General features: G+C 40.1%; 1 protein-coding gene across 2 annotated transcripts in view; it reads right to left on the bottom strand.

Moving 5' to 3' along the window:
• Positions 1 to 3928: 3928 nt before the first annotated feature.
• The window catches only part of TRPM7 (transient receptor potential cation channel subfamily M member 7), a 123954-nt gene continuing 101776 nt past the window's right edge, over positions 3929 to 26106 (bottom strand). For both annotated transcript variants that reach the window (XM_075897154.2, XM_075897155.2), the window contains exons 32-42: positions 24801 to 24851; positions 24644 to 24709; positions 23798 to 24081; positions 23415 to 23497; positions 22876 to 23081; positions 19367 to 19418; positions 19164 to 19270; positions 9418 to 13554; positions 7057 to 7154; positions 5232 to 5308; positions 3929 to 4184 (exon numbers count right to left, since the gene is read on the bottom strand). In XM_075897154.2, the coding sequence (XP_075753269.1) occupies positions 13424 to 13554; positions 19164 to 19270; positions 19367 to 19418; positions 22876 to 23081; positions 23415 to 23497; positions 23798 to 24081; positions 24644 to 24709; positions 24801 to 24851 (980 nt within the window). In that variant the 3' untranslated portion in view covers positions 3929 to 4184; positions 5232 to 5308; positions 7057 to 7154; positions 9418 to 13423. The remainder of the gene's footprint in view (positions 4185 to 5231; positions 5309 to 7056; positions 7155 to 9417; positions 13555 to 19163; positions 19271 to 19366; positions 19419 to 22875; positions 23082 to 23414; positions 23498 to 23797; positions 24082 to 24643; positions 24710 to 24800; positions 24852 to 26106) is intronic.

Here is a 26106-nt window from a genome sequence, read left to right as displayed (position 1 = left end):
GGCTGAGTCCTGAGGTGTTTGCTGGGCTAGCTAAAATGCTGGAGTGTAAAGGAGCTGACAACCCAATCTAGCCACAACAAATCTCTCATTTGTTTAGGCAGAAGGGCAACAAGGTGACCCGTCATTCTGGACAACCCAAGAAAACTCTACTAGGCCGCTAAGAAGAAAGAGAAGTTACCAAGTAGAAGATAAATAAAGTTATGAGAAGAGTCACTTCTCAGCTGTGGGCAGGTAGGGCCAGATTTGAGCCTAAGAGATACTCAGAATGGGATGTCAGATTTGATGAAAGAAGTCAAGGAAAAGTTCTGACAACTGAATTCCAACAGCATAATATTCCTGTACGTAGCAAACCTTCCATCTGACTCATTTTATTGGAAGTTGTATTATGGGATCAAACTGCACAAGCATCCACCACCAGGGCCAGCTCGAGCCATTCCTGCTCCCCAGGCAGTGGGTGCATAACACATGTGCGACTCCACTCCCAGGCGCATGCACGGCCCCTCCCCTCAGGCACGCTGCGCACCTTACAGCTTCAATTGGGCATGCGACGCCTGATTGCAGCTCTAAGGGGTACCGCGCGGTCCCCGACCCTGGGTGCACGGCGCCCCTTACAGCTGCCATTAGGCGCCCCCCATAGATTGGTGCCCCAGGCAGCTGCCCAGCTAGCCCCCCCCCCCCTTAATCCAGCCCTGTCCACCACAAAGAATGACATGAAAGTCATCACTTTACTGGGTTATGTAGCTGTTCATACAGAAACTGTAACGAATTTGAAAACCAACCCTAACAGTGGGCCTATTCACCCACCCCACCCCCAAAATCGTAGTCCCCTTCAGAGTGCTGCTACGTTTTTGTTGTTGCTGTTGTTTTAGTTTCATTTTAAACACAAAAGCAGCAATGGAAGATATCCCTAATTATCTGACCTGAAAATAATTATTTTGAAATTTGAAAAAATGTACTAGGCCCTTATGTCAAAACAGCACATGAAAAATGATGCCCTATCTTGGATTGGTAAAACAATATTGCAATTGGTTGTGAGATTAGTTTGAAGGCAGAGAATATACCATAAAGTTGATTCGTTAAGTTAATTTACAGATACGGTTTTCAAGTTTCAAGATTTAATGTTTAACAGCCTAAACCCTTTAACAGCCTAAAACCTTCCTTTGTAGGGAGAAGTCTGAGTGCAGTTTCAAGCAGCCGTTTATGCAAGCTTGTTCTTGGTTACAAAAAATTCTATTTTGATTTCTACACACTAGAGCAGGTTTCCTGAATTTCACAAGACTGGATTTTATTTTGAAAGTCAGACCGATGGTGGTGTCAAGTTACATTTCCTGCTTCATCACCCAACGATTTCTATATCTTTAAGCAAACGCACCAATCAGTCCCATATGAATGTCACAGCACACTGCAAAAATATTAGACTTTTTCAGCACACATTTACCAATGCCCCTGAAGTGCCAATTCAATAGTACAAGACTAAAAAGCAATTGTGCTGGGGAACCGGAGGAACGATGCATCAGATGACTCAATGCCTTACTGCTAGACAACTCAAGAGCAGCCATTTATGGAAGAGCAACCTTGTAAGATTCCTGAATCCAGAATGCCTCAATAAAAAATTTCATGTTAGTATATGGTTTGCACAGGATAAGCAAAAAGGGAGGATATATGTACTCTGCAATTATCTGAGCTGGGCAACTTTCTAACAGAGAGGGAATATAATGCCCTGGCCAGCCAGTGCTCATCCAGGAACTTCGATTGCAAACGTCTGTGGCAGTATTCATTGCTGCTGCTCCTGAAACTAGATTAATAGAACTCGTATGTTCATTTCTGTGTCCCTCCTGAAACTAGATTAATAGAACTCATTTGTTCATTTCTGTGTCCTTTACTTATTTGTCTGGTAAAATACAGAACACCTCTAATGTCTATCGTAAAAGAGGGCAGGCTTTCCCTTAAGTTATATACAGAGCCCCATCTTTTCTAGGATTTTGTAACTGCACTATTTGCCACAGTCTCAGCCAGTCCTGTGCTTCAGAATGTAAGGTTCTACTACAATGAAGTTGCAGCCCTCAAAGTTGTGAAGAAACTACTGAAAAAAATAAAGTATCGCTGAGGCAAATGCTGTCCTAAGCTTGCAAGTAGTTGGAAGCAAAAGCGCCAAGAGGTGTGAAATTCCTCATTCATCTTAATGGTTTAATGCAATGCTGACAATTTACATATGAACACAACTCACTGCTAATCAGCCTTCATCTTCACAAGAACATCCATCTAATACACTTATTACACAATTTCAAACTGCCTCTTCAAAAGACCCAACATGTCCCTTCCCAGTTGCCAAAATATACAGCTTGTTTCCTCTGGCTTACATGATACAAATCTGAATTTTCAGGATACAAATCTGCATGATATGAGAAGGGCAGGGAAAAGCATAGAACTAAATTGAATTCAATATCAGGATGAAGGAGCTAATGATCCTACTCTATTTTTCACATTCAACTACTTTAAACATTTATCTGAAGCTGCTGCATAATTTTGAGTCTGCCACACCAGAAAGCTACAGAATCCAGAAGCCTTGCCACAGAATTCTGGTTCAGCTTGTTGTAATGCAGGGCTACTCAACACGTGGCCCATGGGCCGCATGCGGCCTGCAGCCCATTTCTTTGCAGCCTGCAGTGCGGTTTGGGTTTACGCGGGGCTCACCTCGTGGCCCACAGATGGGATCCTTTGAACATGGCCTCCACTGGGAACATGCTCCACAACGCCTGGGAGATGCCTTGCCAAGGTGAGCTTTGAAAGACACAAGTGGATGGGCTGCCTGGAACAGACGGGTACTTTGTGTCTGCATTTCTAGTCCCCACAGAGGAGGTGCTGGGAGAGCTGGGGCATTGCGGGTAGTTCTGGCTGCTTAGCCTTGTGGGCAGAGTCCGAGAGGTGCTGACTGGCTCACACTGGCCACGTTTGGGTCTGCCGTGGCTTAAGGCTTAATCTTTGTATTCATGCCAGTCAGTGTGAAAGAAGCTATTTGCATATATTTGCATGTATATGCAACCATACTTAAGTTGCAGCCCTCGGCATGTGCTGTATCATTGTGGCCCCCGGGGCTTCCAAAGATGAGTAGGCCTGCTGTAATGTGATAGTCTACATAGCCAACGCATGAACAGATGGCTGTTTTAACTACATTTTGTGGATTTCTTATTAAGTATTCCTAGAAAATCTATTCTTTGGAGTTATGCGCTATATAAATACTCTGAATTGTTCTGCTGCCAGTTGTAAATGAATCAGAAGAATTGGGTAAGTTTTCTTTACAATTACGTTTGACTAAATTATGCAGTTATCCAGTTGTTCACAGTATCTGGTGACCCTGCTGTGAATAATTTAACACTTCTGAGTCCCGAATTGGCTTTTCAAACTTCATGTCCCATCTGCTGGCTCAGCTTTTGGAAATGAGACATTTCATTTAGGACTAATGATGTATGAACTTGTAAAACTAACAGCATTGGACTTTCACTTCAGGAAGAGAGATTTTAAAAAAACCTTCCCTTATCTGTAAATGGAAAAATCTGTTGCATAATAGCTCTTAGAACTTATTCCTTTCTATGCAAACATACTATAGTGCAGGGTTCATTAGATAGCCAACTTGCAACACGCCTGACTGCTCTCACACCCTAATTGCCTGTAGTGTTACGATTTAAGTTGAGCTCAGACTTGGAGTGTCTCTGTTCAGAGATTTTATGGTGGAGCCATCCCCCCTTAGTGACAGCCACACTTCAGTTGATCTGTTTCTCCCATACCTGTGATTATCCTCTTGGTCAACTTGCAAATTAAGTCCACTAAAATAAAACTACAGTACACAGCATAGGAATAGGATACATAATATTGGAATTCAAGCAGAAATTGAGGTACACAAACATTAAGGTGGAAATTAAATTGCAAAGAATTTTAAATTATTTCACTTTATTGTAGTTCAGTAAGACACTTGAACACTGCACCCCAGAGAACAGTTTCTTGTTTTTTTTCCTGATTTTATCATCTTTTTGACAAAAACAATCATTAAAAGAATCTGTTCCCACTTGGAATGCAGGTGCCATTAAATTCTGTGGTTCCTTCTACAGAAGGGTGCAAATTTTTTTGTTCCTGATGATTTTCTCACAACTTCCTCCATCCTTCGTTTTTTTGACTGCTTCCACAATCTAAAACCAAACCAAGATAGTAATACATCAGAATCCAAGCTGCTATAGTTTTAGTGATGGGGCGTACAGGCCCCAAGTTGTCAGGCAGGGAGGGGTCAATGAACTGCTCTGAGTCCAATAAATTAGACTACACTCTGCTCAAATTACTGTATTTCCTTTGGAATTAAGATCTGTGAATTGTTCAAAAATATAAAACATTGCTCTTCATCTGGCTTCCATCCCCTTTTCCCTGCCATTACTATCTATTCCACCTGCCTACAAGGACACACCTGCCATTGGGCTTAGCTGTCCTCATCTGCTTTCCTTTCTCCTGACTGTAATGGCTCAGTGTCACAAGTTTGGCAGCTTAATGCATGAAGTGCTAAGTAGCAGGTCTATTTTTTAAATGTCGCCTTAAACATTCTTTTCTCTTTAGCCCAGGACTAAGGTGTACAGAGTGTTTTGTGATGCGCGCATATTAGAAGTAGTTACCTATTGGGGTTGGCCGAGGACAAGGGGAGCTAGCTGCTCAACTGAATGCTACTGGTAGGGGTGGGAATGACAGTGAGATAAGCCCCTGGTGTAACTGACACTGAAAAGGAGGCTTTGCACAGGCTATAGTGGAAGCTAAAGTAGCAGCTACCAAACGCTGCCTGAGGAAGGAGGGAAACTCTGCCCATGGGAAGGAGAAAGCAGCCTGTAACATCTGATTTAAGGAGATTGGCCACTCAGCTGCAGCAGGAGAGTGGAACAGGAAAAGTCCCGCTTCTGCCTGGTAACATCTTTTATGGATGGACTCCAATACTTAGCAAAAGCCCTGGAATTTACCAATGGAAACAGTGCTACAGAGCGTGAGCTGCCATTCATTAAAGGGGACTGATAACCATGCAGGAATATGACTAAACCTTCTAGCTTCTACCCTCAGTTGAGGCTGTCCCCCTTTATCTGTGACTTTTTTTTTTTTGGCAGTGGGTCAGTGAAGCTGCTGCCCTGCTGTGTGGTGATGCGCAGACATGTTTGCTGACTGTGTACTATGTTCTCAGACAAACAGCAACATTTAGAACTTACGTCTTCTGCAAAAGGAAAGCCAGAAGTTTCGATCTTAGAAAATACCAGCTTGCCATTGATCTTGACTTCAAAGCTTCCTGCAAGAGAAAGACTTTCAGGTGATACTCTAATATTTATCAATATTTATCGGGCCCTTTTCTAATTAATAATGGTCTACCTCAATTGAAACTCTACCACCCTGCCCAAAGTATTGGGGAAATTCAGCTTTTGCATGTGAATCTGAACCAGGAGTGGGCAATAATTTTTGACTGGGGGCTACTTCAGAAATCTCTGAAGTGGCCCTAGGCCATCTTGGAAGGGGTGGGACCTCAGGCAGAAGGGGCGGGGCCAAGATACTTCATGCTTCCCCACCCAGATCCTGATTGGTCTTGGGGTGGGGAAGAGCGCAAAGTCTTTGCCACCCCAGAGAGACCCGCTAGCTGTTCTGAACAGCTGGCGGTTTCCTCTAGGTACCTGTGTCCCTGGCAGTGGAAGGAGACTTTGCATGCTGCTCCCAAGTCAATCAGGGCAAGTCTCTCGCTCCCTGCCCCCGGCCTGCAAGGGAGCACTGTGCTTAGAATCAACTGCCAGGTTTGCAGCAGCTAGTGGTTGACCAAGTGCTGAGCCCCTCCCCCCAGCCCAAGCCCTGATTGGCCTGGGGATGGGGGGAGCGCAAAGTCTCCTCCCACCCTGCCTCCATCTTTCAAGGAACACACGGTGCTTAGAGGAGCTGCACACTCCCTACACGCTGGGGGCAGGGCAGGAGGAGACTTTGCATGCTTCCCCCCACCCTCAGGTCCTGATTGGCCTGGGGGTGGGTGCATAGGGTTGCCAGGTGTACGGTTTTGAACCAGATAGTCCGGTATTTGAGGGTTCTGTCCGGGAAAAAAATTAAGAAAATACCGGACACATAAAATGTCTGGTATTTTCTAATTAGGTAAGTTTTATTATTATTAGGAGTATCAGTACGTAGTTGCATACTACCTGGCTGGCAGACACGCTCATGCTGCGTGAGTGTGTCTACCAGCCAGGCAGTATGCAACTACACGAGGGTGAGCGGAAGGGAGTGGGAGGGAATCCCCGGGGATGGACTCGCTCAGGCTTCACCGGGAACGTGCGTGGGACAGGCAGAGCCCCGGGATCCGTATGCGCCTGGGTCAGTCCCGCTCCCCGTCAGACGATTCTCTCCCCCCACTCCCTGGCCCATCGCACTCCCCCCGACCTTCTCCCATCCAGCCCCGCTTCCGGTCAGCCCGTCTTTCCCCCCAGCCCCCCCACCCCAAATCAGCCCCACTGCCCCCGACCAGCCCTGCCTCCCGCCAGCCAGTTCTCTCGCCCTCCCCTCCCCAATCTCCCCCAGCCAGCCCCACTGCCCCCGACCCCTTCCCCCCTGCCAGCCCTGCTTCCCGCCAGCCAGTCCCCCGCTCCCCACATCCTCCCACCCAGCCCCACTCTCCCACCCATCTGAGATCAAGTGTGTCCAGTATTTTTTTTTAAGCCACCTGGTAACCCTAGGGGAGCAGCAGGGCTTCTGTGGGGCGGATCAACTTGCTTGGTGGGCTAAATCCAGCCTACAGAGGCCTTTATGCCCACCCCTGATCTGAACACTGGGTTGGCCCCCATCTTTTATACAACTAATACTTTTTCAACATTATCTTTAGCATCTCTTATGTGTTAACACGCTAATGATGTTTATGCCATAATGCTGCATCAGCAAAGGACAAGATCAAGACTTCCTTAATTTACAGTATAACAAATTCTAATTGGCGATCATGCTTATGCATTTTCCACAAAGTTTAGTAGCAATTAGTATTAAGAAAACCCATATATTACAGCTATTCCTTACCTTTCCTGCCCACTTCGTCAGAGATCTCCGCATCAGGAACTTGCTCCTTGATTTTCTTGGCAAGCTCCTGATAACGGGCTGCATACCCTCATCCTGAGCTATAAAATCAAAGAGACAAAAAAAGATTTAGCATGTATAAATTGCTAATTAGCTTTAGGGTGGCAATTATGGATTAAGTATATATAGTTATATTGGAATTTCTAGCGTAAATGTATGAAGTGAAAACGTGACCCAATTGAAGACCGTGGCAAAACTTGAATGAATTTCAACGGGGCCAGAATGTCACCCAAGGCTTTTCTTACGATGAGGATGTATCTAGGGCCAGTCACACACTAGGATCAGCAATGCTGCTGTGCCATTAAACTGATCTGGGGATTTCTAATGCTGATCAGGGACACAATTTTGTAAACGTGCACAAGTGATTGCAAACTTGTAAATTTATCTTGTAATCTGTAACTGAAGGTTCTTTTATTTTTCCAATATTGTTATTGTGTGCTAATTTACAAACTAATACAGCCTCAGATACCTCTTAAAACTGCCTATAAGTTCACCTCCCATAGGATTTTATTTCAGTTTTAGAAAGTGTGGGTGTAAATTATTTTCTTCACTATGAATTTGTATTTTAACACATTGACCAGGTTTCTTGGAAACAGATTGCTTTGTAAAGGAAGGATCTCTTAGATATGTTTCCAAACTGGTCTTTTCGAATTTGCACGTTAGCCTTCTTTTGTAGTGCCCAGATTAAGGGGGTTTCTGATTGCCTACTCCAATTCAAGAGTCATTCCTGGATTCCGTTTTCTAAAATTTTTGTGATTCTAACCTAACAGGCAAAGAGATGAATATAGAAATGCTGTTGCTCCTACTACAATTTCTTAGGCAGAATTCCAGGAGAGCCCAAAACTATACTGGTTAGGATTACTGTGTAAGTGCCACACAAAATGCACACTAATTTAGAGAAGTCCTTTTCTGAAGTTCAAGAGGTTCTCCCAAAGCATGCAAGAAAAGAGTTACATAGGCAGGATTAACAGGAGATAGACAAGAACAAGGACAATATACAAAATGGGCAGAGGGAAGAAAAAGGAAAAAGGCAAGGTGGTTTTTTTTAAATATAATAAGCATTAACAAATCTGTTAACAAATGTTTTCTCTACCAACTCTAATTTATCCTCAGAGCACTCCTGTTGAAATAAGTGAGTACTGTACAAACAGGGAAACTGAGGGAAAGAAAAAGTTGAAGTGATTTGGGAGTAAGGGGCAGAGTGGGCTTTAAACTCAGAATTTCCTGACTTCTAAATTTAGATCAACCAAGGATGCAACATTATAGTGCAATTCTGAAGATATGCACAAAGTGACATGTTTTATTCAGCTTCCGCATGCCACGAAAAATGTATAGCCCTTGTTTATAAAGTCAATTACAGTGTGAATAACAATGTAATCGCACAATGACTCATGGCAGCCCTAAAAACAAGGCATAGGAGGGGAAGCAGAAATTAATGATAATGAAAATTACTGCAAATTAAAAGCTTTCAAATATTTTGTTCCTTGTACAAACTAGAAGAAGTCTGTTTTACATTCTTCTCAATGATCTGCTGCATATAATTAATATACCATAACCTTTATTATCCAGCATGTTGAGGAAATGGGGGTGCTGGTGAATAAAAAAGTCCCGTTTAAGAAGGATGAAGTTTGGATGTGGGAGGCTGCTCAAGGCAGATGATTGGGGCACATGAGGAGTTTTGAAATGCCAGATCTGAGCAATGCTAACCTCAGACAGGTCCTTGGAAGCAGCAATATGTCCCTTCTCCTAGGCAGAGGTGCAGTTCTCAGCCAATAGCAAACTACAGAGCCAGCACTCAGGGACAGGCAGTGCATGGAGCCGTTGTGGCCACTCCTCTGCCTAGGAGCAGCAGGGGCATGTGTCTGTTTCTGGGGCACTACGTAGAGCCAGGTGGTCCCATGCCAACTGGACCCTCCTGAAGATCCAAAATGCTGGTTTAATAGCTTTCCAGTTGGAAAGGTGCTGGATAACAAACCTTTTTTTGTATATTGATAGATTAAAATCCTCATTGTCTGATACTAATCGGAGATCCTAAAATGCATAGTGCCAACATACAAATTAATGCTATAAGTTTAACCCCATTTTTATAGACTCCAGACTAAGGGCCAGATGTAAATTAACCTCTAGGTAGACTGTAGAACATGGGTGCGACGAGTCCACCTCTATGCTGAAACAGACTGTCCCCTCCCCACAAATAATTCATAAAAAGGTGCATTCATTATAGAAATAGTTGCATAATATCAAGAAGCCTTTTCAGAAGTGTCATTCGAACAATACATTTTAAAAATCAAATTAATCTCTTACCAGTATTCAACATGCACTGTTACGCCCATGCTTTCTGTTAAAAATCCCCTTTCCTCTTGCGGTTATAAATTGTGTGGCACTGATTTAGAAGCAACCAGAAAAACTGGGTAGTTGTGAAGTGCAGTCACAGGCTGAAAAACAAGTGCCGCTCCTCTTCCAGGTCACATGGTTGCTCATTGGTAGCTAGGGAACCAGCCCTCTCAGTGGACTCACCTTTTATGTACTTTTGTGACAGTGCAGTTAGATTGTTTAGCTCTGACATACATCAGCACCTAAATACTGCAAGGGGAAAGTCTTTAATACAGTCTGTTGCATTTAGCTGATTGTTAATTTAAAATGAAACACATTAAGAACATTAAAAAGTTCTGGATGGAAGTGATTGATTGAGGAAGTAATCTTAGAGGAAGTTGAATCAACAACCAAGAAAATGTCGAGTCATTTTATGATCACATGTTATGCAGATGAGTCAATTAGACTGGTTTTTGGGGGGGGGGGGGGTTTAATAAAAAGGGAAAAATATTGGATAACCTAGCTGAATGTGTTAAAGAATGTACTCTGTGGAAAATATTTAATTATGTAAAGTCAACAACAAATACTCCTTTCAAGTATGATCAATTCATGATTCCATATTTTCATAATAAAGGAAAAGGAAAAGTTTAAATATAAGAATGCATAACTTTTAAAAATTGTTTCAGAACACACCAAAATCAATTAATTGCAATTCGTTTTCATAGGGTAAAGTACAGTTTTCTTGAATTATTGGAATATATTAATTTTTAGTTTCCAGAAATGTAGAAATTAGTTGGAAATATGCACTTTTGGTATTGTGTCTATTGCTCCTACATATTTTAAAGTATGAAGTGGACAGTTTAAAGCAGTGGTCTGAAACCTGAGGCAAAGGCACCAACTAGGGTGAATTGTGAATCTGTTTTCTGGGATAGAGAAAGGATGTTGAAAATACTTAGGAGCAATCTTTATACACTTTCATTTAAACTTAATCATTTCCCTAAATTATGATCTTGATCCCTGCCCCCTTTACATTTAGCCAAAACCAAACCAATTAGCATGGAATATTATGCATGTTCCAACTGGGAAAATTATGTTAGAAAATGTGAGGATAGTGGGACAATACATTTGGCATGTAAGAGTTTTAAAAATTAAAGACTTTTGATAAAGTCCTGTTTTTTTTTTTACCACCTCTCAAACAGCTTGGCAAACAGTTGCACTTCTTGTTGTGGGTGCTTTTAAGGAGAATTAGCACCAAAAGGACTATTTCTGAAATTGAGATTTTCTTCTGGAATTATTTTTCTTTTTTATCTGGTACTAAAACCTGTAAATCTTAGTGCAACAGTGCAGACATAAGTCTAGCAGTACTGCAACCTCCCCTGCCGTAACCCTGTGACACCCCTTACCCCCTACAACCCCTTTTTGGGTCAGGACCCCTTCATTTACAACACAATGAAATTTCATATTTAAATAGCTGAAATAAGGATTTTAAAAATCATACATGTCATACATCTGTGAAATTGACCAAAATAGACCATGAATTTGGTAGGGCCCTACTTATGGCACAAATTCGTCTTCAAGTTGGCAATGGTAGAAAGGGTTAATTCATCCACAGCTAAATACTCAAACTCCTGCATGGAATTCCAAGTCCTGCACATGATTTGCAAGCTCTGCAGGATTCCCAGTCCTAATGCTTTCTCTGCTCCATATTGTAGTGGCTGTCTACTGTCACACTTCCAGGGTTCAAAAATGGGTTTTAAAAAATAAATTCACAGGCAACACACTAGTTAAGATGGCAAGAATAAAACTTCCACGTTGACAAATGTTTGTGTCTAACTCTCTTAGCTCACAAATTTTGTGAATGTGTATAGATATATATATTTGCAGGGCTCAACAAATCAGTTTACCTACTTGCCCGTGGTGAGATGATTTCAGCTGGTCACCCCGTTCACTGGTGGTACGCACATGCGCAGTGCAGGTCTGGCATGTGCGGTGCGGGGCTGGTGAATGGATTTCGCTGCGGTTTGTTGAGCCCTGTATATACAGATACACCTACCCTCACTCACCCAACGTTCTATTACATTTTTTCCTGTAGTAACTGATTATTTTTATATAATCTTGCTTCTAGTATATGTCCTTCCAGTCCTTGATTGTATCCCTGAAGAATTTCCTGTGGTAGATATTCCCACTGAACTCTGAAAACATTCTTATCTGGTTTATTAAATGTTTGTTTTATTTAGCTAAAAATATAATGATACAGGAATTAAAGTTGAAGGACTGGATTTACATATAAAAAAACCTCATGTCTTCCAGCAATAAGACAGGAATGTAACCACACTTTACTACTCAAGCTACCCCATAATTTTATATTCATTTAACTCAAATTAAATAATGTGCTCTCATTTCTAAATAAACAATTTAAGTAGCTCAAAAATTTTATATTCATGTTTATTCATTTATGTTATTGCATAATTGTCCAATAGGGGAGTTTTTACACTTTCCTCTGATATTAGCCACCTTTTAAGAAGGCTACCCCTAATAGATGGATCACTAGCCTGATCTAATATGGCAATTTCTATGATCTTGAATAAAATTCATATTCACCCAAAGAAAACTTAAGACATCCATTTCAGATAAGGACAGCAGAAGTCTAAAGAATAAATTTATTTCAGATTTAAAGATTTAATGATATACAAAATGTATACAGTATTATATCTTTAATACACTTTACCTTTCCCCAGTCAACATAAAACACGATTTAAACAGCTATTGTGTTCGTGCCTTAGGTCTGTATCTATAAGATACACTACTGAATAAAAAAAATTTATAGAGCTTTATACTGCCCTTCAATTAAAAATTACAAATTAGTACCTATGTAACAAACAAAATAAAAATCGCAGCATGAAACTTCAGTTGGACAAGTTTTTTCTTGTTGAATACTCAACAAGATTAGGACAATTAAATTACATTTTATTGGCATAAAGTTGCATTGCAATCTCCCGAACTTTACATAATGCTAATCCAAACCTAGTCTCTTTTTAAATAAGTACCACAAATAACATAACATTAAAGATGTTTCTATACATTTTAAATACATTAAAAGTTCATGTGTACATTCTGCTTTTATATTCTGTTTTATGAGATTTTTGGAAGGCATAACTTCAGAAGCAGTCATTACAAGAAAAAGCACTTCCAACTTTTTCTTTTTAAAACAAGGCAACTTCTTGTTTGGACCAGTACATACTCTTCTCTACTATATAATGTAATTATACCAGTCAATCCTGGTATTATTTACTATCGACAGTGACTTGATAAAACTGAAATGTATAAAAACAGGAAATTTTATTTCACAATTAAGGCTCTATTCCATAAAAACACACCTATGAAGCTGAATCCTGATTCAGGAGACAAACTCCTTATTGGAATAGATCCATTTCTGCCTTCAGCCTCAGCATACTGGCACCATAACACACAGATCCTTTGGATCCGTTCCCTTCGAAAGGCCAGAACAATACATTGCATCTAATGAGATGGGACACTTCGGACAATGCCCAGGGAAACCTCTGACAATCACAGATGCGGTCTCCCATCTCTCTAGCTGGCTGACAGTAAACCAGCTGCCAAACAGACACTTTGCCTTAAAACAAAAAACAAAAACAAAATCCTTTTAGTCAAAAACCTATTGCACTACCACAGATTTAGAGGATTAAACAAACCTCCAATGGACGAAAGCAAAACTAAAAAGAACCTTCTCCTAAAAAAGACCCTTTAAAAACATTCCATAAATATTCAATCTTTAAAATAATCAGCTGCCAGCTCTTCTCTGTAGATGGTTACCACATGTTAGGTCATTCGATTATGGACCAGACATTAAAATTCCACTTAACACTTGGTTCTTTGTTTTGATCTCTCTTTTCTTCTAATTTTAGTGGAAGACAGATAATCTATAACTTAGTGACATTGTGTCAAGTTTGGGTAAAGCCAATGTTTGCTCATGGGATTACAGCATTAAACGAATAGAACTAGTTGATTCTGATTCTTTGGTACAGCTTCCAGGTTGAATTGTCAATTCTGGAGAATCATCCTGAGGAAATATAATTTTGTCAGGAGTATAGTCATTTCTCTTCAGATCTATAATTGACAAAAGAAAAGAAAAACAAAATGAATGTTAAAATTTCTTGGATTGGTAAAATCAAAGGGCCATTACATCTTTAAAACACATTTAAAGATGCATGTGCTTAAAAAGTCTCCCGCCACATCATCAATGTAAAAAAGGGAATTTAAAATTGGATTAATTACTTAGGCTATATTAAGCAAACACAGTATTAAAGTCATTTTTCAGAACCTTTCACTTTGTTTCTCTTTGGAACCCATTATATTATAGCAGAGCACTAGCCATCATTAAGGTTAAGAGCACTTTTTCTGTTTCTAGCTTGACTCTGGGTGTGTCTAGACTACAGGGTTTTTTCGAAAAAACTTCCCGTATCTAGACTGCTGCTGCGTTCTTTCGAAAGTAAATCAAAAGAACACAGCAGTTTTTGCAACCATGGAAAACCTCATTTCACGAGGAATAACCTTTTTTCGAAAGTGATCTTTCGAAAAAAGGCGCTATGTAATGCAAATTGTGCTTTTTTCAAAGACAGCATTCAGACTGACTGGGTGCTCTCTTTCGGGGGAAAAAAAAGCTTGCATTGCTCTGATATTTGCTATGCTTCGTGCTCTGATGGGGTTCTGTTAGTAACCCAAGTTTGGGACCATGTGATACCACCCTAGAGAAAAAACAGCTTCTCTTGAAAGAAAATTTTGTTTTGGCAACAAAATTTTGCCCACAGAGAGCAATCACACCAAGGCTGAAAACATCACAGCAGACCTCAAACACGGCAGAAATCTGGAAAAGGTTGGAGGGCATCTTTTGCCAACATCTGTCGTTGTTATTATTTTGGGGACTGTAATAAAATCCTTATAGTCTTTGAGTGCTCCTTTAGCATTTCAATCGTCCAGTGGCCCATTGGTTGTTTAGCGGGCTTCCTGCTTCTACTTAATAAACATTTTACTATTACTTGTATTTTTACACTTAATTTGACAGAGTTTATGCTCCTATTTTCCTCACTAGGATTTAACTTCCACTTTTTAAAAGATGTCTTCTTTTAATCTCTCTCTGCTTCTTTTACTTGGTTGCTAAACACTTTTTTTTTGATTCTCTTACTATGTTTTTTAATTTGGGGCATACATTTAAGTTGGGCCTCTATTATAGTGTCTTTGAAAAGTTTCCATGTAGCTTGCAGAGATTTTACTTTTGGCACCATATCTTTTAATTTCTGTTTACACAAAAGTGAGGAGGTTAGACAGACCCCCCCTTTCTGAAATTTAATGCCAGAGTGTTGGGCTGCTGTGGTCTTTTTCCTACCACAGGGATGTTGAATTTTATTACATTATGGTACTATTTCCAAGCGGTCCAGTTATATTTACCTATTAGAGCAGATCTTGCGCTACACTTAGGACTGTCCTGATATGAGGTGTACCCAGTCAATATGGGAGTAATTAAAATCCCCCACTATTGAGTTTTTTATTTTTATAACCTCTCTAATCTCCCATAGCATGTGACAGTCGCTATCACAATCCTGGTCAGGTTGTCAGTAATATATCCCTATTGCTATAGTCTTATTAGAGCATGGAGTTTCTACCCATAGAGATTCTATGGAACATTTTGGTTCATTTAAGATTTTTGTGTCATTTGATTCTACATTTTCTTTCACGTATAATGCCACTCCCCCACAGTTGAGAGTCACAAGCCAATCTTGGGACTTCAGATACGGAAGGACAGAGGCAAGCACTGACATCCTGAATCTGAAGAAATAGCTATACTTGCTCAGTCTCTTCAGCTAGACAGGAGAACCACCCCTTTCTTCTTTGGGATACAGAATCATGGGAAGTGAAAGCATTTTACCCATGTAATCCCACAGTACTACTATGGTTTTCAGATTCTAGAGTAAGGTAATTTCTATTTGTAATAGTTTCTCAAGAATAGCATCCCTAAGAAGGGTTGAAGAAGGAGAACAGATAGGGAGTAGTAAGTTAAAACTATACAGCATAGACTAGAGTGAACATGTTTAATGCGCATTTGTTGATTGTGCTAGCAGTTGGAATATGGCATGGCAGTTCCGATAGCCAAAATATCTGCAGCTAAGCCTGAGGAATAAAAGGACATCTGCTTCCTTCCAGGAATCAATATTTGTAAGGCTTCCTGTACAAATCTATGTAAATTTCCAGGGATCTTAATATAGCCTCTTGTGTCCTTGAGGGAAAGGAGCACTTCCATCTACTTTTTGGCTGAAGAGCTCCATTCCCTTGAAAGGCAGATCCTCTATTGTGGCCTGTACTTTGCATGGTATGCCTGAAGCCATGAGATTTTTCTCAATGATGGCCAGAGCCTTTGATTTTGTGGCCATATCAAAAGCATCCATGGTTGACTGCAGTGATGCAGTGCCCCTCTTTGATAATATCTTTCATTTCATCCCTGCCATCCTGCAGGATTTTTGAAAGAAAGAGTGATGCTTTCCCATATGAGGTAACTATACTTACAAAATAGTGCTAGGTAGTTGACCACACAAAGCAGCAATGAGAATGATAAATATAAGTTTCACTAACACAAGTTTAAATGTTAGAGTCCTTATTCTTAAGACTGCCTTAAGTGGACTTCAATTTCTCTTGTGCTGCAAAGACAAATCAAAAGCCCTGCATTTAGGGAGGATTTGATCTTTCTGCAGCACCAGTTATTTTTTATGTTTGGGGGCAGGAGGAAGAGTGGTCAGGACCTGTCTGCCTTATTCCTTTGGATAGTCCTACAGTCCTTTCATTTTTAGGGGGATTGATTCTGACTTGTGTCATGCTTAGATCATCAAAGAACTTATGAGACTTTTGCTGAATAAATACAGTTTTCATGTCTAGGGTCTTTGCAATTTGGGACAGGACGTCCTAGAAGATTTTAAATTTGTGTACTGCTGGAACAGGTGCTGGTGTTACTGCCTTGCCAAATGATAAGTAGGATTCCTTGGGAAGAGACTAGAATTGTGCTCTGTGGACTCCTATTCCTGCATGCTCACATCTGGTTTCAGTGCAAGTGGTCTTACCAGTGAAGCTGAATGTTAACAAGGGAGAATGGTCTCCAATAAGTTCAAAATGGTGACAGTAGTGTCGTTGCTTTCTTCCACAATAGCATGCCATATGGATACTAATCTGGTTGAGACTGGTCCACCCAGTGACACTCCCACATTGATACTCTCTGCTGGCAAGAAGCAGTATGTTAGGCTGCGTCTATACTGCATGCCTCTTCCTCAAGAGGAAATGCAAATGGAGCTCTCATTTGCATTTCCTCTTCAGATCCCTTTTGCGCAAGAGGTTTTTGCGCAAAAAAGAGCCATGTAGATGGCTCCCTTTAGCGCAAAAACCTCTTGCACAAAAGGGACCCGAAGAGGCCATGCAAATGAGTGCACGACCTATGCAAATGAGCTCTTTATTTGCATTTCCTCTTGTGGAAGAGGCTTGCAGTATAGACACAGTCCTAGTGATGGTGAAGAGCAAAATATCTTCCCATGGAGGAGTTAATATTGATCTACCTTTTTGGTACTGGCAACCCCTGTAGGGGTCATGTAGATTCTTCTATAAAGTTTCTTGCTCAGCTCAGTCAGTAATGGGTCTCTGGTTCTGCTCAGCTGCCTAGAGGCTTTGTGTTTTGAGGAGTGATGTCACAACTCCTTCCTTCAGGAGCTGCAGTCTTGGACCTTATGTTTGGACTCATGATATAAACTGAGGTCCCCTTTATGAGTGGCTGCACATGCTGGCTTTCTTGTGGGTGCTGGCAGAGAAGAACTTGCCCATAAAGCACTTATCCAGGATATGGATCCCTCCTAGATAGAAGCAGCTTTGGTTGTGCCAATCCTTTACAGGGATCAGTCCATTTAAGGATGGGGAGGATTTGAATTCAGAGTTTGGACTACCATGCAGTGTGGTGATTGGCACAAAGTGCCTCACCTCACTGCAGTGGGGGGAAAAAGGAGGGAGTGCAGAAGAAATTTTCTTGTAATCTTATTCTCTCATTTTTGGACTGATCCTCATATGTGCAATGTGAAGATAAGATTTTATAACCAAGGATCCTAGTTCTCAAATTCTATAGTTTTAAAAAAAATAAAAATTAAAATCCATGTTTTTCCTTGATCAAAATGGAACTTGAGTTTCCCCAGCCATCATATGTACAGCTATCAGTTGAACACAAAAGGGTTTATCATTATACTAGAAGATTTGCCCAGCATTGCTTGGGTCCTTAACTCACATAACTTTTGTTCTTATTGATTTAAATCATTACTCTGGGGTGGGTCTGGGGATAAAGGGTTCAGCGTGCAGGCTGCCCCAGGGAGAAAGGAGACCCCAGCCCTCTCTCACCGCAGCAGCTTGGGAAGTGAGAAGCTGTTCATAGCTGCTGCAGCTGCAGTGGGCACGGCCGAAGGAGGGGTGAATGCCCCCATCTAGAGGGCAGACACACACACAAAAAACTCTCTGAAATATAAGATAGCTGTCCCTTTCTCCAGCCCTGACCCCAATGAGGTTATAGCTGTCCTGGTCCCCATCTCTGGCCCCTTGCTGCCATACAGTATAACTGTCTAGCAGAGCCCTCCCTTTGTATTTTATGACAAACAATCCAATTCCAGGCACATCTTATTGTCCTGGCACAACCAAAGCCTGACCTTGCTTTAAGTTATGATAAGAGGAAGCTGCATACCAAATTTGGTGGTCCTAGTTCTTACCATTTAGGAGGACTTTTTAAAAACAAACAGACAAACTCTCTAGTAGATTTACAGTTTTAAAACAGTTTAAAGCTTGTTGAGTGCCAATTATTAAAATAAAATTAATACAATGATCCAGTCACAGCACAATTTCTTTACTGTTGCTTATGGACATGCTGTTTCAAACCTGTGTTTTCATTCCACTTATCTTTAGTGCTTTCCATCTGTTCTACAACTGTCTACCTTCAAATGTAAAATACACTCTTGCTGCATACAGTACAAAACAGGATATCATCAACATAAAATTTGTACTTGCCAAACACAGTGACACAGTTGTCAAGAGGTGTTTCTTTAAAAAAAAATTTTTTGGCATCTTTTTCTAACTTTAATTAGTCACTTTTAGAAGATGAAGTGAAATCTGAGATTCATTAAAACATGAATCTGTATACACCATTGAATAATCTCTATATATTGGAAACAGTTGATTGGAATATGCTTAGCTATGTACATTTAAAGTATATTAAAAAAAATCAACCACAAGAAGAGGAAGTTACACACACTAAATAAACAACACCGGTACTTTCAATAAAATTTAGTTAACAGTTAATATATTTTTATTTTTTCACAAAATGTAAAAAACAAGTCTCTGTAAAAATTCCAAATTCTACATTTTTCTATGGTAAATGGATTTCTAGGACCCATAAGCAAAAATATCACACTTGTGCTCATGAGGTATATTCAAATCTTCACTGGGAATCCTGGAGTGATACATGTTTGAAGAATGTGGTTTTTTAGGTTTTTTTTAAAACTTATTTTAAAATGTTACTATGGTGCAGATTCAAGTTAGGAAATGCTAGAATTAACATTACTATTTCTTATATTCTTTAATTATTTTCATTTTCAGTTTGTGACAATAACACAGAATTTAATGAACAGTAAGGGTAAAATAGAAACACCTACCAGGAAGCTTAAGTTTCCTGCAGCAAGAATTACAGTGATGCTTAGCTCTGAAGTTTTTGATTGCATCTTCTCCTAGGTTGGCTGGACCAAACACCATATCATATGACCTTGAAAATAAAGTGTACATAAGCTTGGCATGCTTTTGTCCAAGTCAAAGATTAAATACCATTTAATGTTTTTGTAACAAAGCCCATTAATTTTACCTTTTTTCTCCAGCTTTTATAACAGAGGGATCTGTCAAATTTTCACCCACACCTTCACACAAAAGAGAAGAGTTAAATTGGATACAGTATATGAGTAGATTAACACTGTAAACCAGAATCCCTCAATATCAGCAATAAGGATTTCCCAATTTATCATCAAGATAGAAAGTCAAAATTTAAGGGATGACCCCGATTTTGAAAGCTTAAGTGGATTCTGAACAGCATGCAAGCTGACTTGAATTTTCTCTGAAAGAGTAAGATTCCTACATCTTAACTGTGAGTATTTCCATGTTTGATGAATACTTGAGGATATTAAGATACTTCAGATATGGACTGAAAATGCCAACACATAAATGTTAATATTTTTTATTATGCATATCCTAAAGAAAGAAAATAAGTATTTCAATTCCCCCCCCCCTCCGCCCCCATCTCTCTTATAGCACTCTAATGACATAGTAATTAAGCACACTGGTCATTCAAGTAATGTGGATCAAAATTATTATGTAATTCTATGAACACTATTTACAATAATTCATAAGGTCAAGAGAATGTAAGTTACCTTCCTCCAATCCCAATTTCAAAATAAAAACATAAGAACAGCCATAGTGGGTCAGACTAAAGTTCCATCTAGCCTGGTATATAGTCTTCAGAAAGTGGCCAATGCCAAGTGCGTCAGAGGGACTGTGCAGAACAAGTAATCATCAGGTGATCTATCCCCTATTGCCCATTCACAACCTTAACAAGTGCTAGGGACCATCTCTGTCCATCCTGCTAATAGCCATTGATGGACCTGATAATAGCTGCTGATTAATGTCTCTAGTTCTTTTTTGAACCAAGTTATAGTCTTAGACTGCACAACGTACTTTGACAAGGAGTTCCACAGGTTGACTCTGTGTTACGTGAAGAAGTACTTCCTTTTGTTTTTTTTTAAACCTGTTGCCTATTAATTTCATTTGGCTATCTCTAGTTTGTGTGTTATGGGAAAGAGTAAATAGTACTTTCTCTACACAAGTCTTGATTTTAGAGACCTCAATCATATTCCCCCTTAGTCCTCTGATTTCCCAGCTGAAAAGTCTCAGTCTCATTAATCTCTCCTTATACCGAATCTGTTCCATACTCCTAATCATTTTTATTGCTTTTATCTGAACATTTCTCAATATATCTTTTTTGACATGGGATGATCGCATCTGCATGAAATATTCAAGAAGAGGGTGGATGGCTTTATACAGCATCAATATGATATTTTCTCTATATATAAAAAAAATTCTTGTGGGACAAAAGTGACGCTATCATGTCACTCTGAGTCCACAGGCGCTACTTTCACATGGGCTCCCTGCCAGGACACTGTTCACAGACAGCAAAGCCACCTGTCAGCCCAGCCCGAGCAGATTCCACATCCCAAGAAGTCTGTTCACTCAGCTGTGGCCATGGCCTTTTGGGCAGCCTGTTCCTCGGCCCAGGGGCTGCTTTGGCTGGTGTGAGGCATCCTGAGCCCAGCGCTGAGCCACGCCAGCGAGACTCAAATCCAGCCTGGCTCCCTCCTGCCCAGCCACACACAGGGCTGCAGCAGCAACAGCAGGCGCTTCTGCAAGGCAGGTGAGGAGATGCCTGGCAGCACTGATCTGAGTGGCCTGGGCCCCCTTTGCCTGGTACTGCAGCCTCAGCCTTCCTTCTCCCCCACACAGTTGGAGCACCAGCACTGGCTTCCTGCTGGTGGAAGGGGGCAAAATCCCCAAGCCTCGCTGCACGGGGAAGAAGCGCTCCCCCTCCCAGGCTGGGGAAACAGCAGTGCACGAGTGTGTCGTCTGGAGGCTTCCCCTATGCTCCCACTGACCAGAATCTAGCTAATAGGAGCAGCAGGAGGCCAAGCCTGGGACTGGCACAGGTCCTGAAGACCAGTAAGTGCACCCCAACCCCTCCTGCCCAGACCCTGAACCCAACCCTCCCCCTACCACCTTGGCCAGACAACCTCCGACACCCTCCCACTCAGACCTCGCACTCTCAGCCCCTTCTGCATCCCACCTCCTGTCCAGATCCTGCACCCCCATTCCTATCCCACTCACTGAACCCCTCATTTTTTGGCCACACCCCATAGCCTAAGGGGCCCACAAAATCCAGTAACCCTGGAACCCCAAAAGAATTAAACTGGCCTGAGGCCTTGAACCTCAGTCCTGCCTCCTCCCTTATGGGGCTGAAGCACCAGGGGAGTGAGGTGTTTCAGTTAAGGACCACATCAGTGAGGGTTGAGGGTTTTTGGAGGTGCTTCCTCTCCCTCCCCCTTCTCACTTGTGTGGTCCCCAACTGATTTTTCTGTGGGTTCCCCACCTCTGCCACAAATGAAGACAATGTTGAAACCTTTTTGTTGGACATAATATTTTACTTTATTTAAAATGAAGCCTGGCCAACAAGGCCCCAATTTGGGCCCAGGCCCGATCTGGCCACAGCGTCTTGTCTCCGGCCCTGATCCTGGGCAGGCCCCATTGTCCAGCCCCCATCTAGATGCAGAAAAGACCCTGATCCTGGGGGAGACCCCATGTCTTTATTATATGTTCTTTTCTTAATTAGTTCCAATATTCTGTTCACTTTTTTGATTGCCGCTACACACCAGGGTGGATACAAATCAATTTTAAAAAAAAAATTAAAAATTAATTTTTTGTATTTAAATCAAGATTTTTGATACAATCCTTTTTGTGGGAAAAAACTTCTCTAAAGATTTTGAATTAAGATACATTGTAGCTCAAAGATATCTCATCATGAAATAGGGATTATAAATTCTAAATTTTATAGTATGAGATAATATATTCATGTAATGTTTAAGAAAAGTTTTGTAAATGAGTTCCAATAGTTCATATATTAGGGACAAAAGCTTACGTACAGATTATTTAGGTTAATCTTTCTATCTACTCAACAGGGCTCAGTCCAGAAGATACCATCAGGGATGTTATAGTTTTGCAGTTCTCAAACTGTGGATTTGTGTGTGTAGAGATAACTTGCTTCCTAACAGCAAAAATGTTTTTCAATAAATAAACATTGAGGTGAGATATAACAGACTTCAACCCTATTGTGTGTCTGCAAATTTGTGTACACAGTCATGAGAGTACCTCTCTCTAAAAATGCAAAGTTTCAAAAAGTTAAATGAATAGAAGATACTTGGAGGTGGAATCCATCTGGACAAGGAGAAGAAATCTGGAGATAAATGTGAAAAGGGAGGGACAGGCAAGTAGGATATTCCAGAAATGTTGAGGACTTTCTGAGCACAGCCTTCATTGATTTAAGATCTACCATACCATTCTCTTTCTAGAATGCACTTTTATGTAGAAAACCATGATTAAATCATATCTTCCTGACTAGTGATTTAAATCATGATTTAAGTCAAATCCACCCTGCTGCACACTGAGTGGTTGTTTTCAGAGAACTATGCACAATGACTCCAAGATCTCTTTCTTGAGTGGTTACAGCTAATTTAGACCTCAGCACCATATATGTGCAGTTGATGATAAATATATTACCTTGCAAGTCCAGGACTAACAACTCCCCTCTTGTATATTCATAAGTCCAGTGGCTGAATGCTAGCATGACTTCTTCTAGCATGTTAGTTGGAATTATTTCATCACCGTTGTTATTGTTGTATTTTCTAAACTCTCCAGTCATGCACTCCTCAACTGCAAACCACTGCCCAGCTGAGTGACAATATAACAGGAAAACTTCCAGAAACCTTATAAAGAACACATTTAATGAACATTACCAAAACCAACAAGAGGAGGCAAGTATACAGTTGCTGTCTGATAAATCTTTTGGTTTAAACAAACTTATTTTTAAAACTGGCTAGCTTATAAAATATGAGTTAAGTCTATCTTTGTTAAGTACCTATAGGAAATATTCTTCCCCAAGATGGTAGCTGAAGATTTGCATGTTAGTACTTATTTAAAAAACATTTTTTCAAGGTGTATTGAATCCCAGGACACACTGTTTCCAAATGGTAATATGCTTGAAAGTATAGTTGGATAGTAGAAAGTGCGCAGTATCGTGAATAATTGAACACACTTACCTAGGAGAATATGGAATGGATTTAGGTTTCATTTGATTGAAAGCAAATGTGAGCTTCTGTGCTGCCCTCTGTTGTTGAATTTCCTACAATTGAAAACCCATAGTACAAGTAATTTAATTACATAATGTAGGGGAAAATGTAGGAAATAAAATAGCAGTAAGGTTAATGTCTTTTTATTCCCTAACAGAAGTTATGTACATTTACACAACTATTTCAATTCCTTCTATATCAAGAAATGAAATAATTTAGCACAAAATAAAAACATATAATAAACAAGAAACATTTAAATTGGCCTTTGGTTTGCATAGAACATTAAAAGCAGAAAATGAATTTTTAATATTTTCACCTGTCAATGACTAGTAATTGGCAAGAATAAAACTTACTCTCAAACAGAGGTGTAACACTGTGTCTTCTTTATAAATGCTTGACCAAGTATTTACAACTTCAGGAAGAAAAGATTTGATGATATAAAGATGTCCTGATTTCAGGATATCATATTCTGACCACGTGCATACTACTTTAACAGCTCGACGTAATCCACCTCCCATCTCCTCTTTACTTAAAAATTCAATTTTAGCACAGAGTCCTAGCTGTGACCAGGAAGACATGCTGTTGTTCAAGATGTTGGGAGAACTTTCTTCAAGGCGATACACAGTGACTGGCTCACCTGTAATATCACAGTACAGAAATATTAATAGTACATTTCTTTTCTGAGAATTTATTACAAACCAGGCTGCAAATATTTAAATATTCTCCTAACCGTTTGGAAGAACCCTATCTAAGCTTTTTCTTAAACCAGCAGGAGGGAGAACATGATGTTTTTGCTTCGCTTAGTGGAAGTAAGTATTAATCACTCAGTTTAGACAGAGCAAAGTATGCCTAGTTACCATAATGATGGAACCCATATAAAATAAGCATAACAAAGCAGAAAAAAGTTTGAAGAGCTTTTCCACACATTTTACATAATTCTTTTCAGAGAAGTTGTATTAACCCGAAGACTACTAGAAGTAAGTCATACAGTTTCTTTTACGCAAACAACTGTATTGGCAAAGATGTGACTATTATTGAAGTCTGCATTTTGTGGTGATCAAGTTTGGTCTGTTCATTCTGTATTAAAAATATTTGACAAATTTTTTAAGTTTGAAAACATTCTTAATGAATCACATTAGACCCTAATTCTGACTTGGTTCCCACCTACTCCAATAACAAAGATTAAGCTTCTTACTTACCTCTTGGAGGCACGGGAGTGAAAGGAATGCTCTGTGATAGTCTCATCAAGTTATTTCTTTCCACAGCTGTAAAGTTATAGAAATCAAGATGACTCAGGCCTAATAAAAAGAACTGCTTGAATTTTTAAACCTGAACTATTCATTTTAAGGTACTGACCTGAGTAGTAGTAAGTGGTGTCCATAATAGGCTTGAAAGGAGAAGCAATACCTACAAAAGTCAAGAAAGAATGAGATGCTGTATACTGCACAAGCATGTGCGTTAAATCCTCATAAACGCTAAGAGTGCATTTTCTTCTACTTTTTGTTTCCTATGTTCTCAGATTGAATACTGAGCTAAAACAAAGTGCTTTGCAAATCTCAGATAGTACATTTAATTCTTGAATATCTGATAAGTTATGAAGCCTGTATGTTCAATACAAATGATTTTTTAAACCCTATGACAGTTATGGATTGCCTGAGTTTTTTATGTATATGATATGATTTAACACTCACTTTTACACTTTGAAAAACACAAAAACACAAGCAGAAAATAGTTCTCTTACTAATAATTGCTTCCAAAACCCATAACTTTTATTTTAGACTGCTAAGAAAAAAATTAAGAGTCATATTCTCTTTGGTTTTCAACTTCATTCATTTCCATATCTTATCACTTTGTAATTCCTTCTGCTACTAAATGTTAAAGAGAAAGAGGCTGGAGAAAGGCTGTTCTCAGTAGTGACAGATGGCAGAACAAGGAACAATGGTCTCAAGTTGCGGTGGGAGAGGTCCAGGTTGGATATTAGGAAAAACTATTTCACTAGGAGAGTGGGGAAGCACTGGAATGAGTTACCTAGATTTTTAAAACAAAATACAGGACTATGTAGCACTTTAAAGACTAACACGGTGGTTTAATTAGATGATGAGCTTTCGTGGGCCAGACCCACTTCCTCAGATCAAATAGTGGAAGAAAATAAATAGTCACAACCATATATACCAAAGGATACAATTTTAAAAAATGAACACATATGAAAAGGACAAATCACATTTCAGAACAGAGAGGGGTTGCGGAGGGGCGGGGGGGAAGGAAGATAAATGCCTGTGAGTTAATGATATTAGAGGTGGGGAAGGGGAGATGTCTGTGAGTTAATGGTATTAGAGGTGATAATTGGGGAAGCTATCTTTGTAATGGGTAAGATAGTTGGGGTCTTTGTTCAGCCCCCTGCGGAGAGTGTCGAATTTTAGCATGAATGCCAGTTCAGAGGATTCCCTTTCAAGTGCAGATTTGAATGTCTTCTGAAGTAGGATGCATGTGATTAGGTCACTGAGACAGTGTCCTTTCTGGTTGAAATGGCAAGAAACTGTTTTTTCTTTGTGATCCTGTCTAATGTCTGTTTTGTGGGCATTGATTCTTTGGCGAAGTGTCTGAGACGTTTGTCCAATGTACATAGCAGACGGACACTTTCGGCACATGATAGCATAGATTA

This window comes from Pelodiscus sinensis, chromosome 14 (assembly GCF_052426305.1).
Source record: "Pelodiscus sinensis isolate ZL-2025 chromosome 14, ASM5242630v1, whole genome shotgun sequence".
Lineage (NCBI taxonomy): Eukaryota > Metazoa > Chordata > Testudines > Trionychidae > Pelodiscus > Pelodiscus sinensis.
Note: the sequence above shows the minus strand (reverse complement) of the source record. Positions and strands in the feature narration are given on the sequence as shown.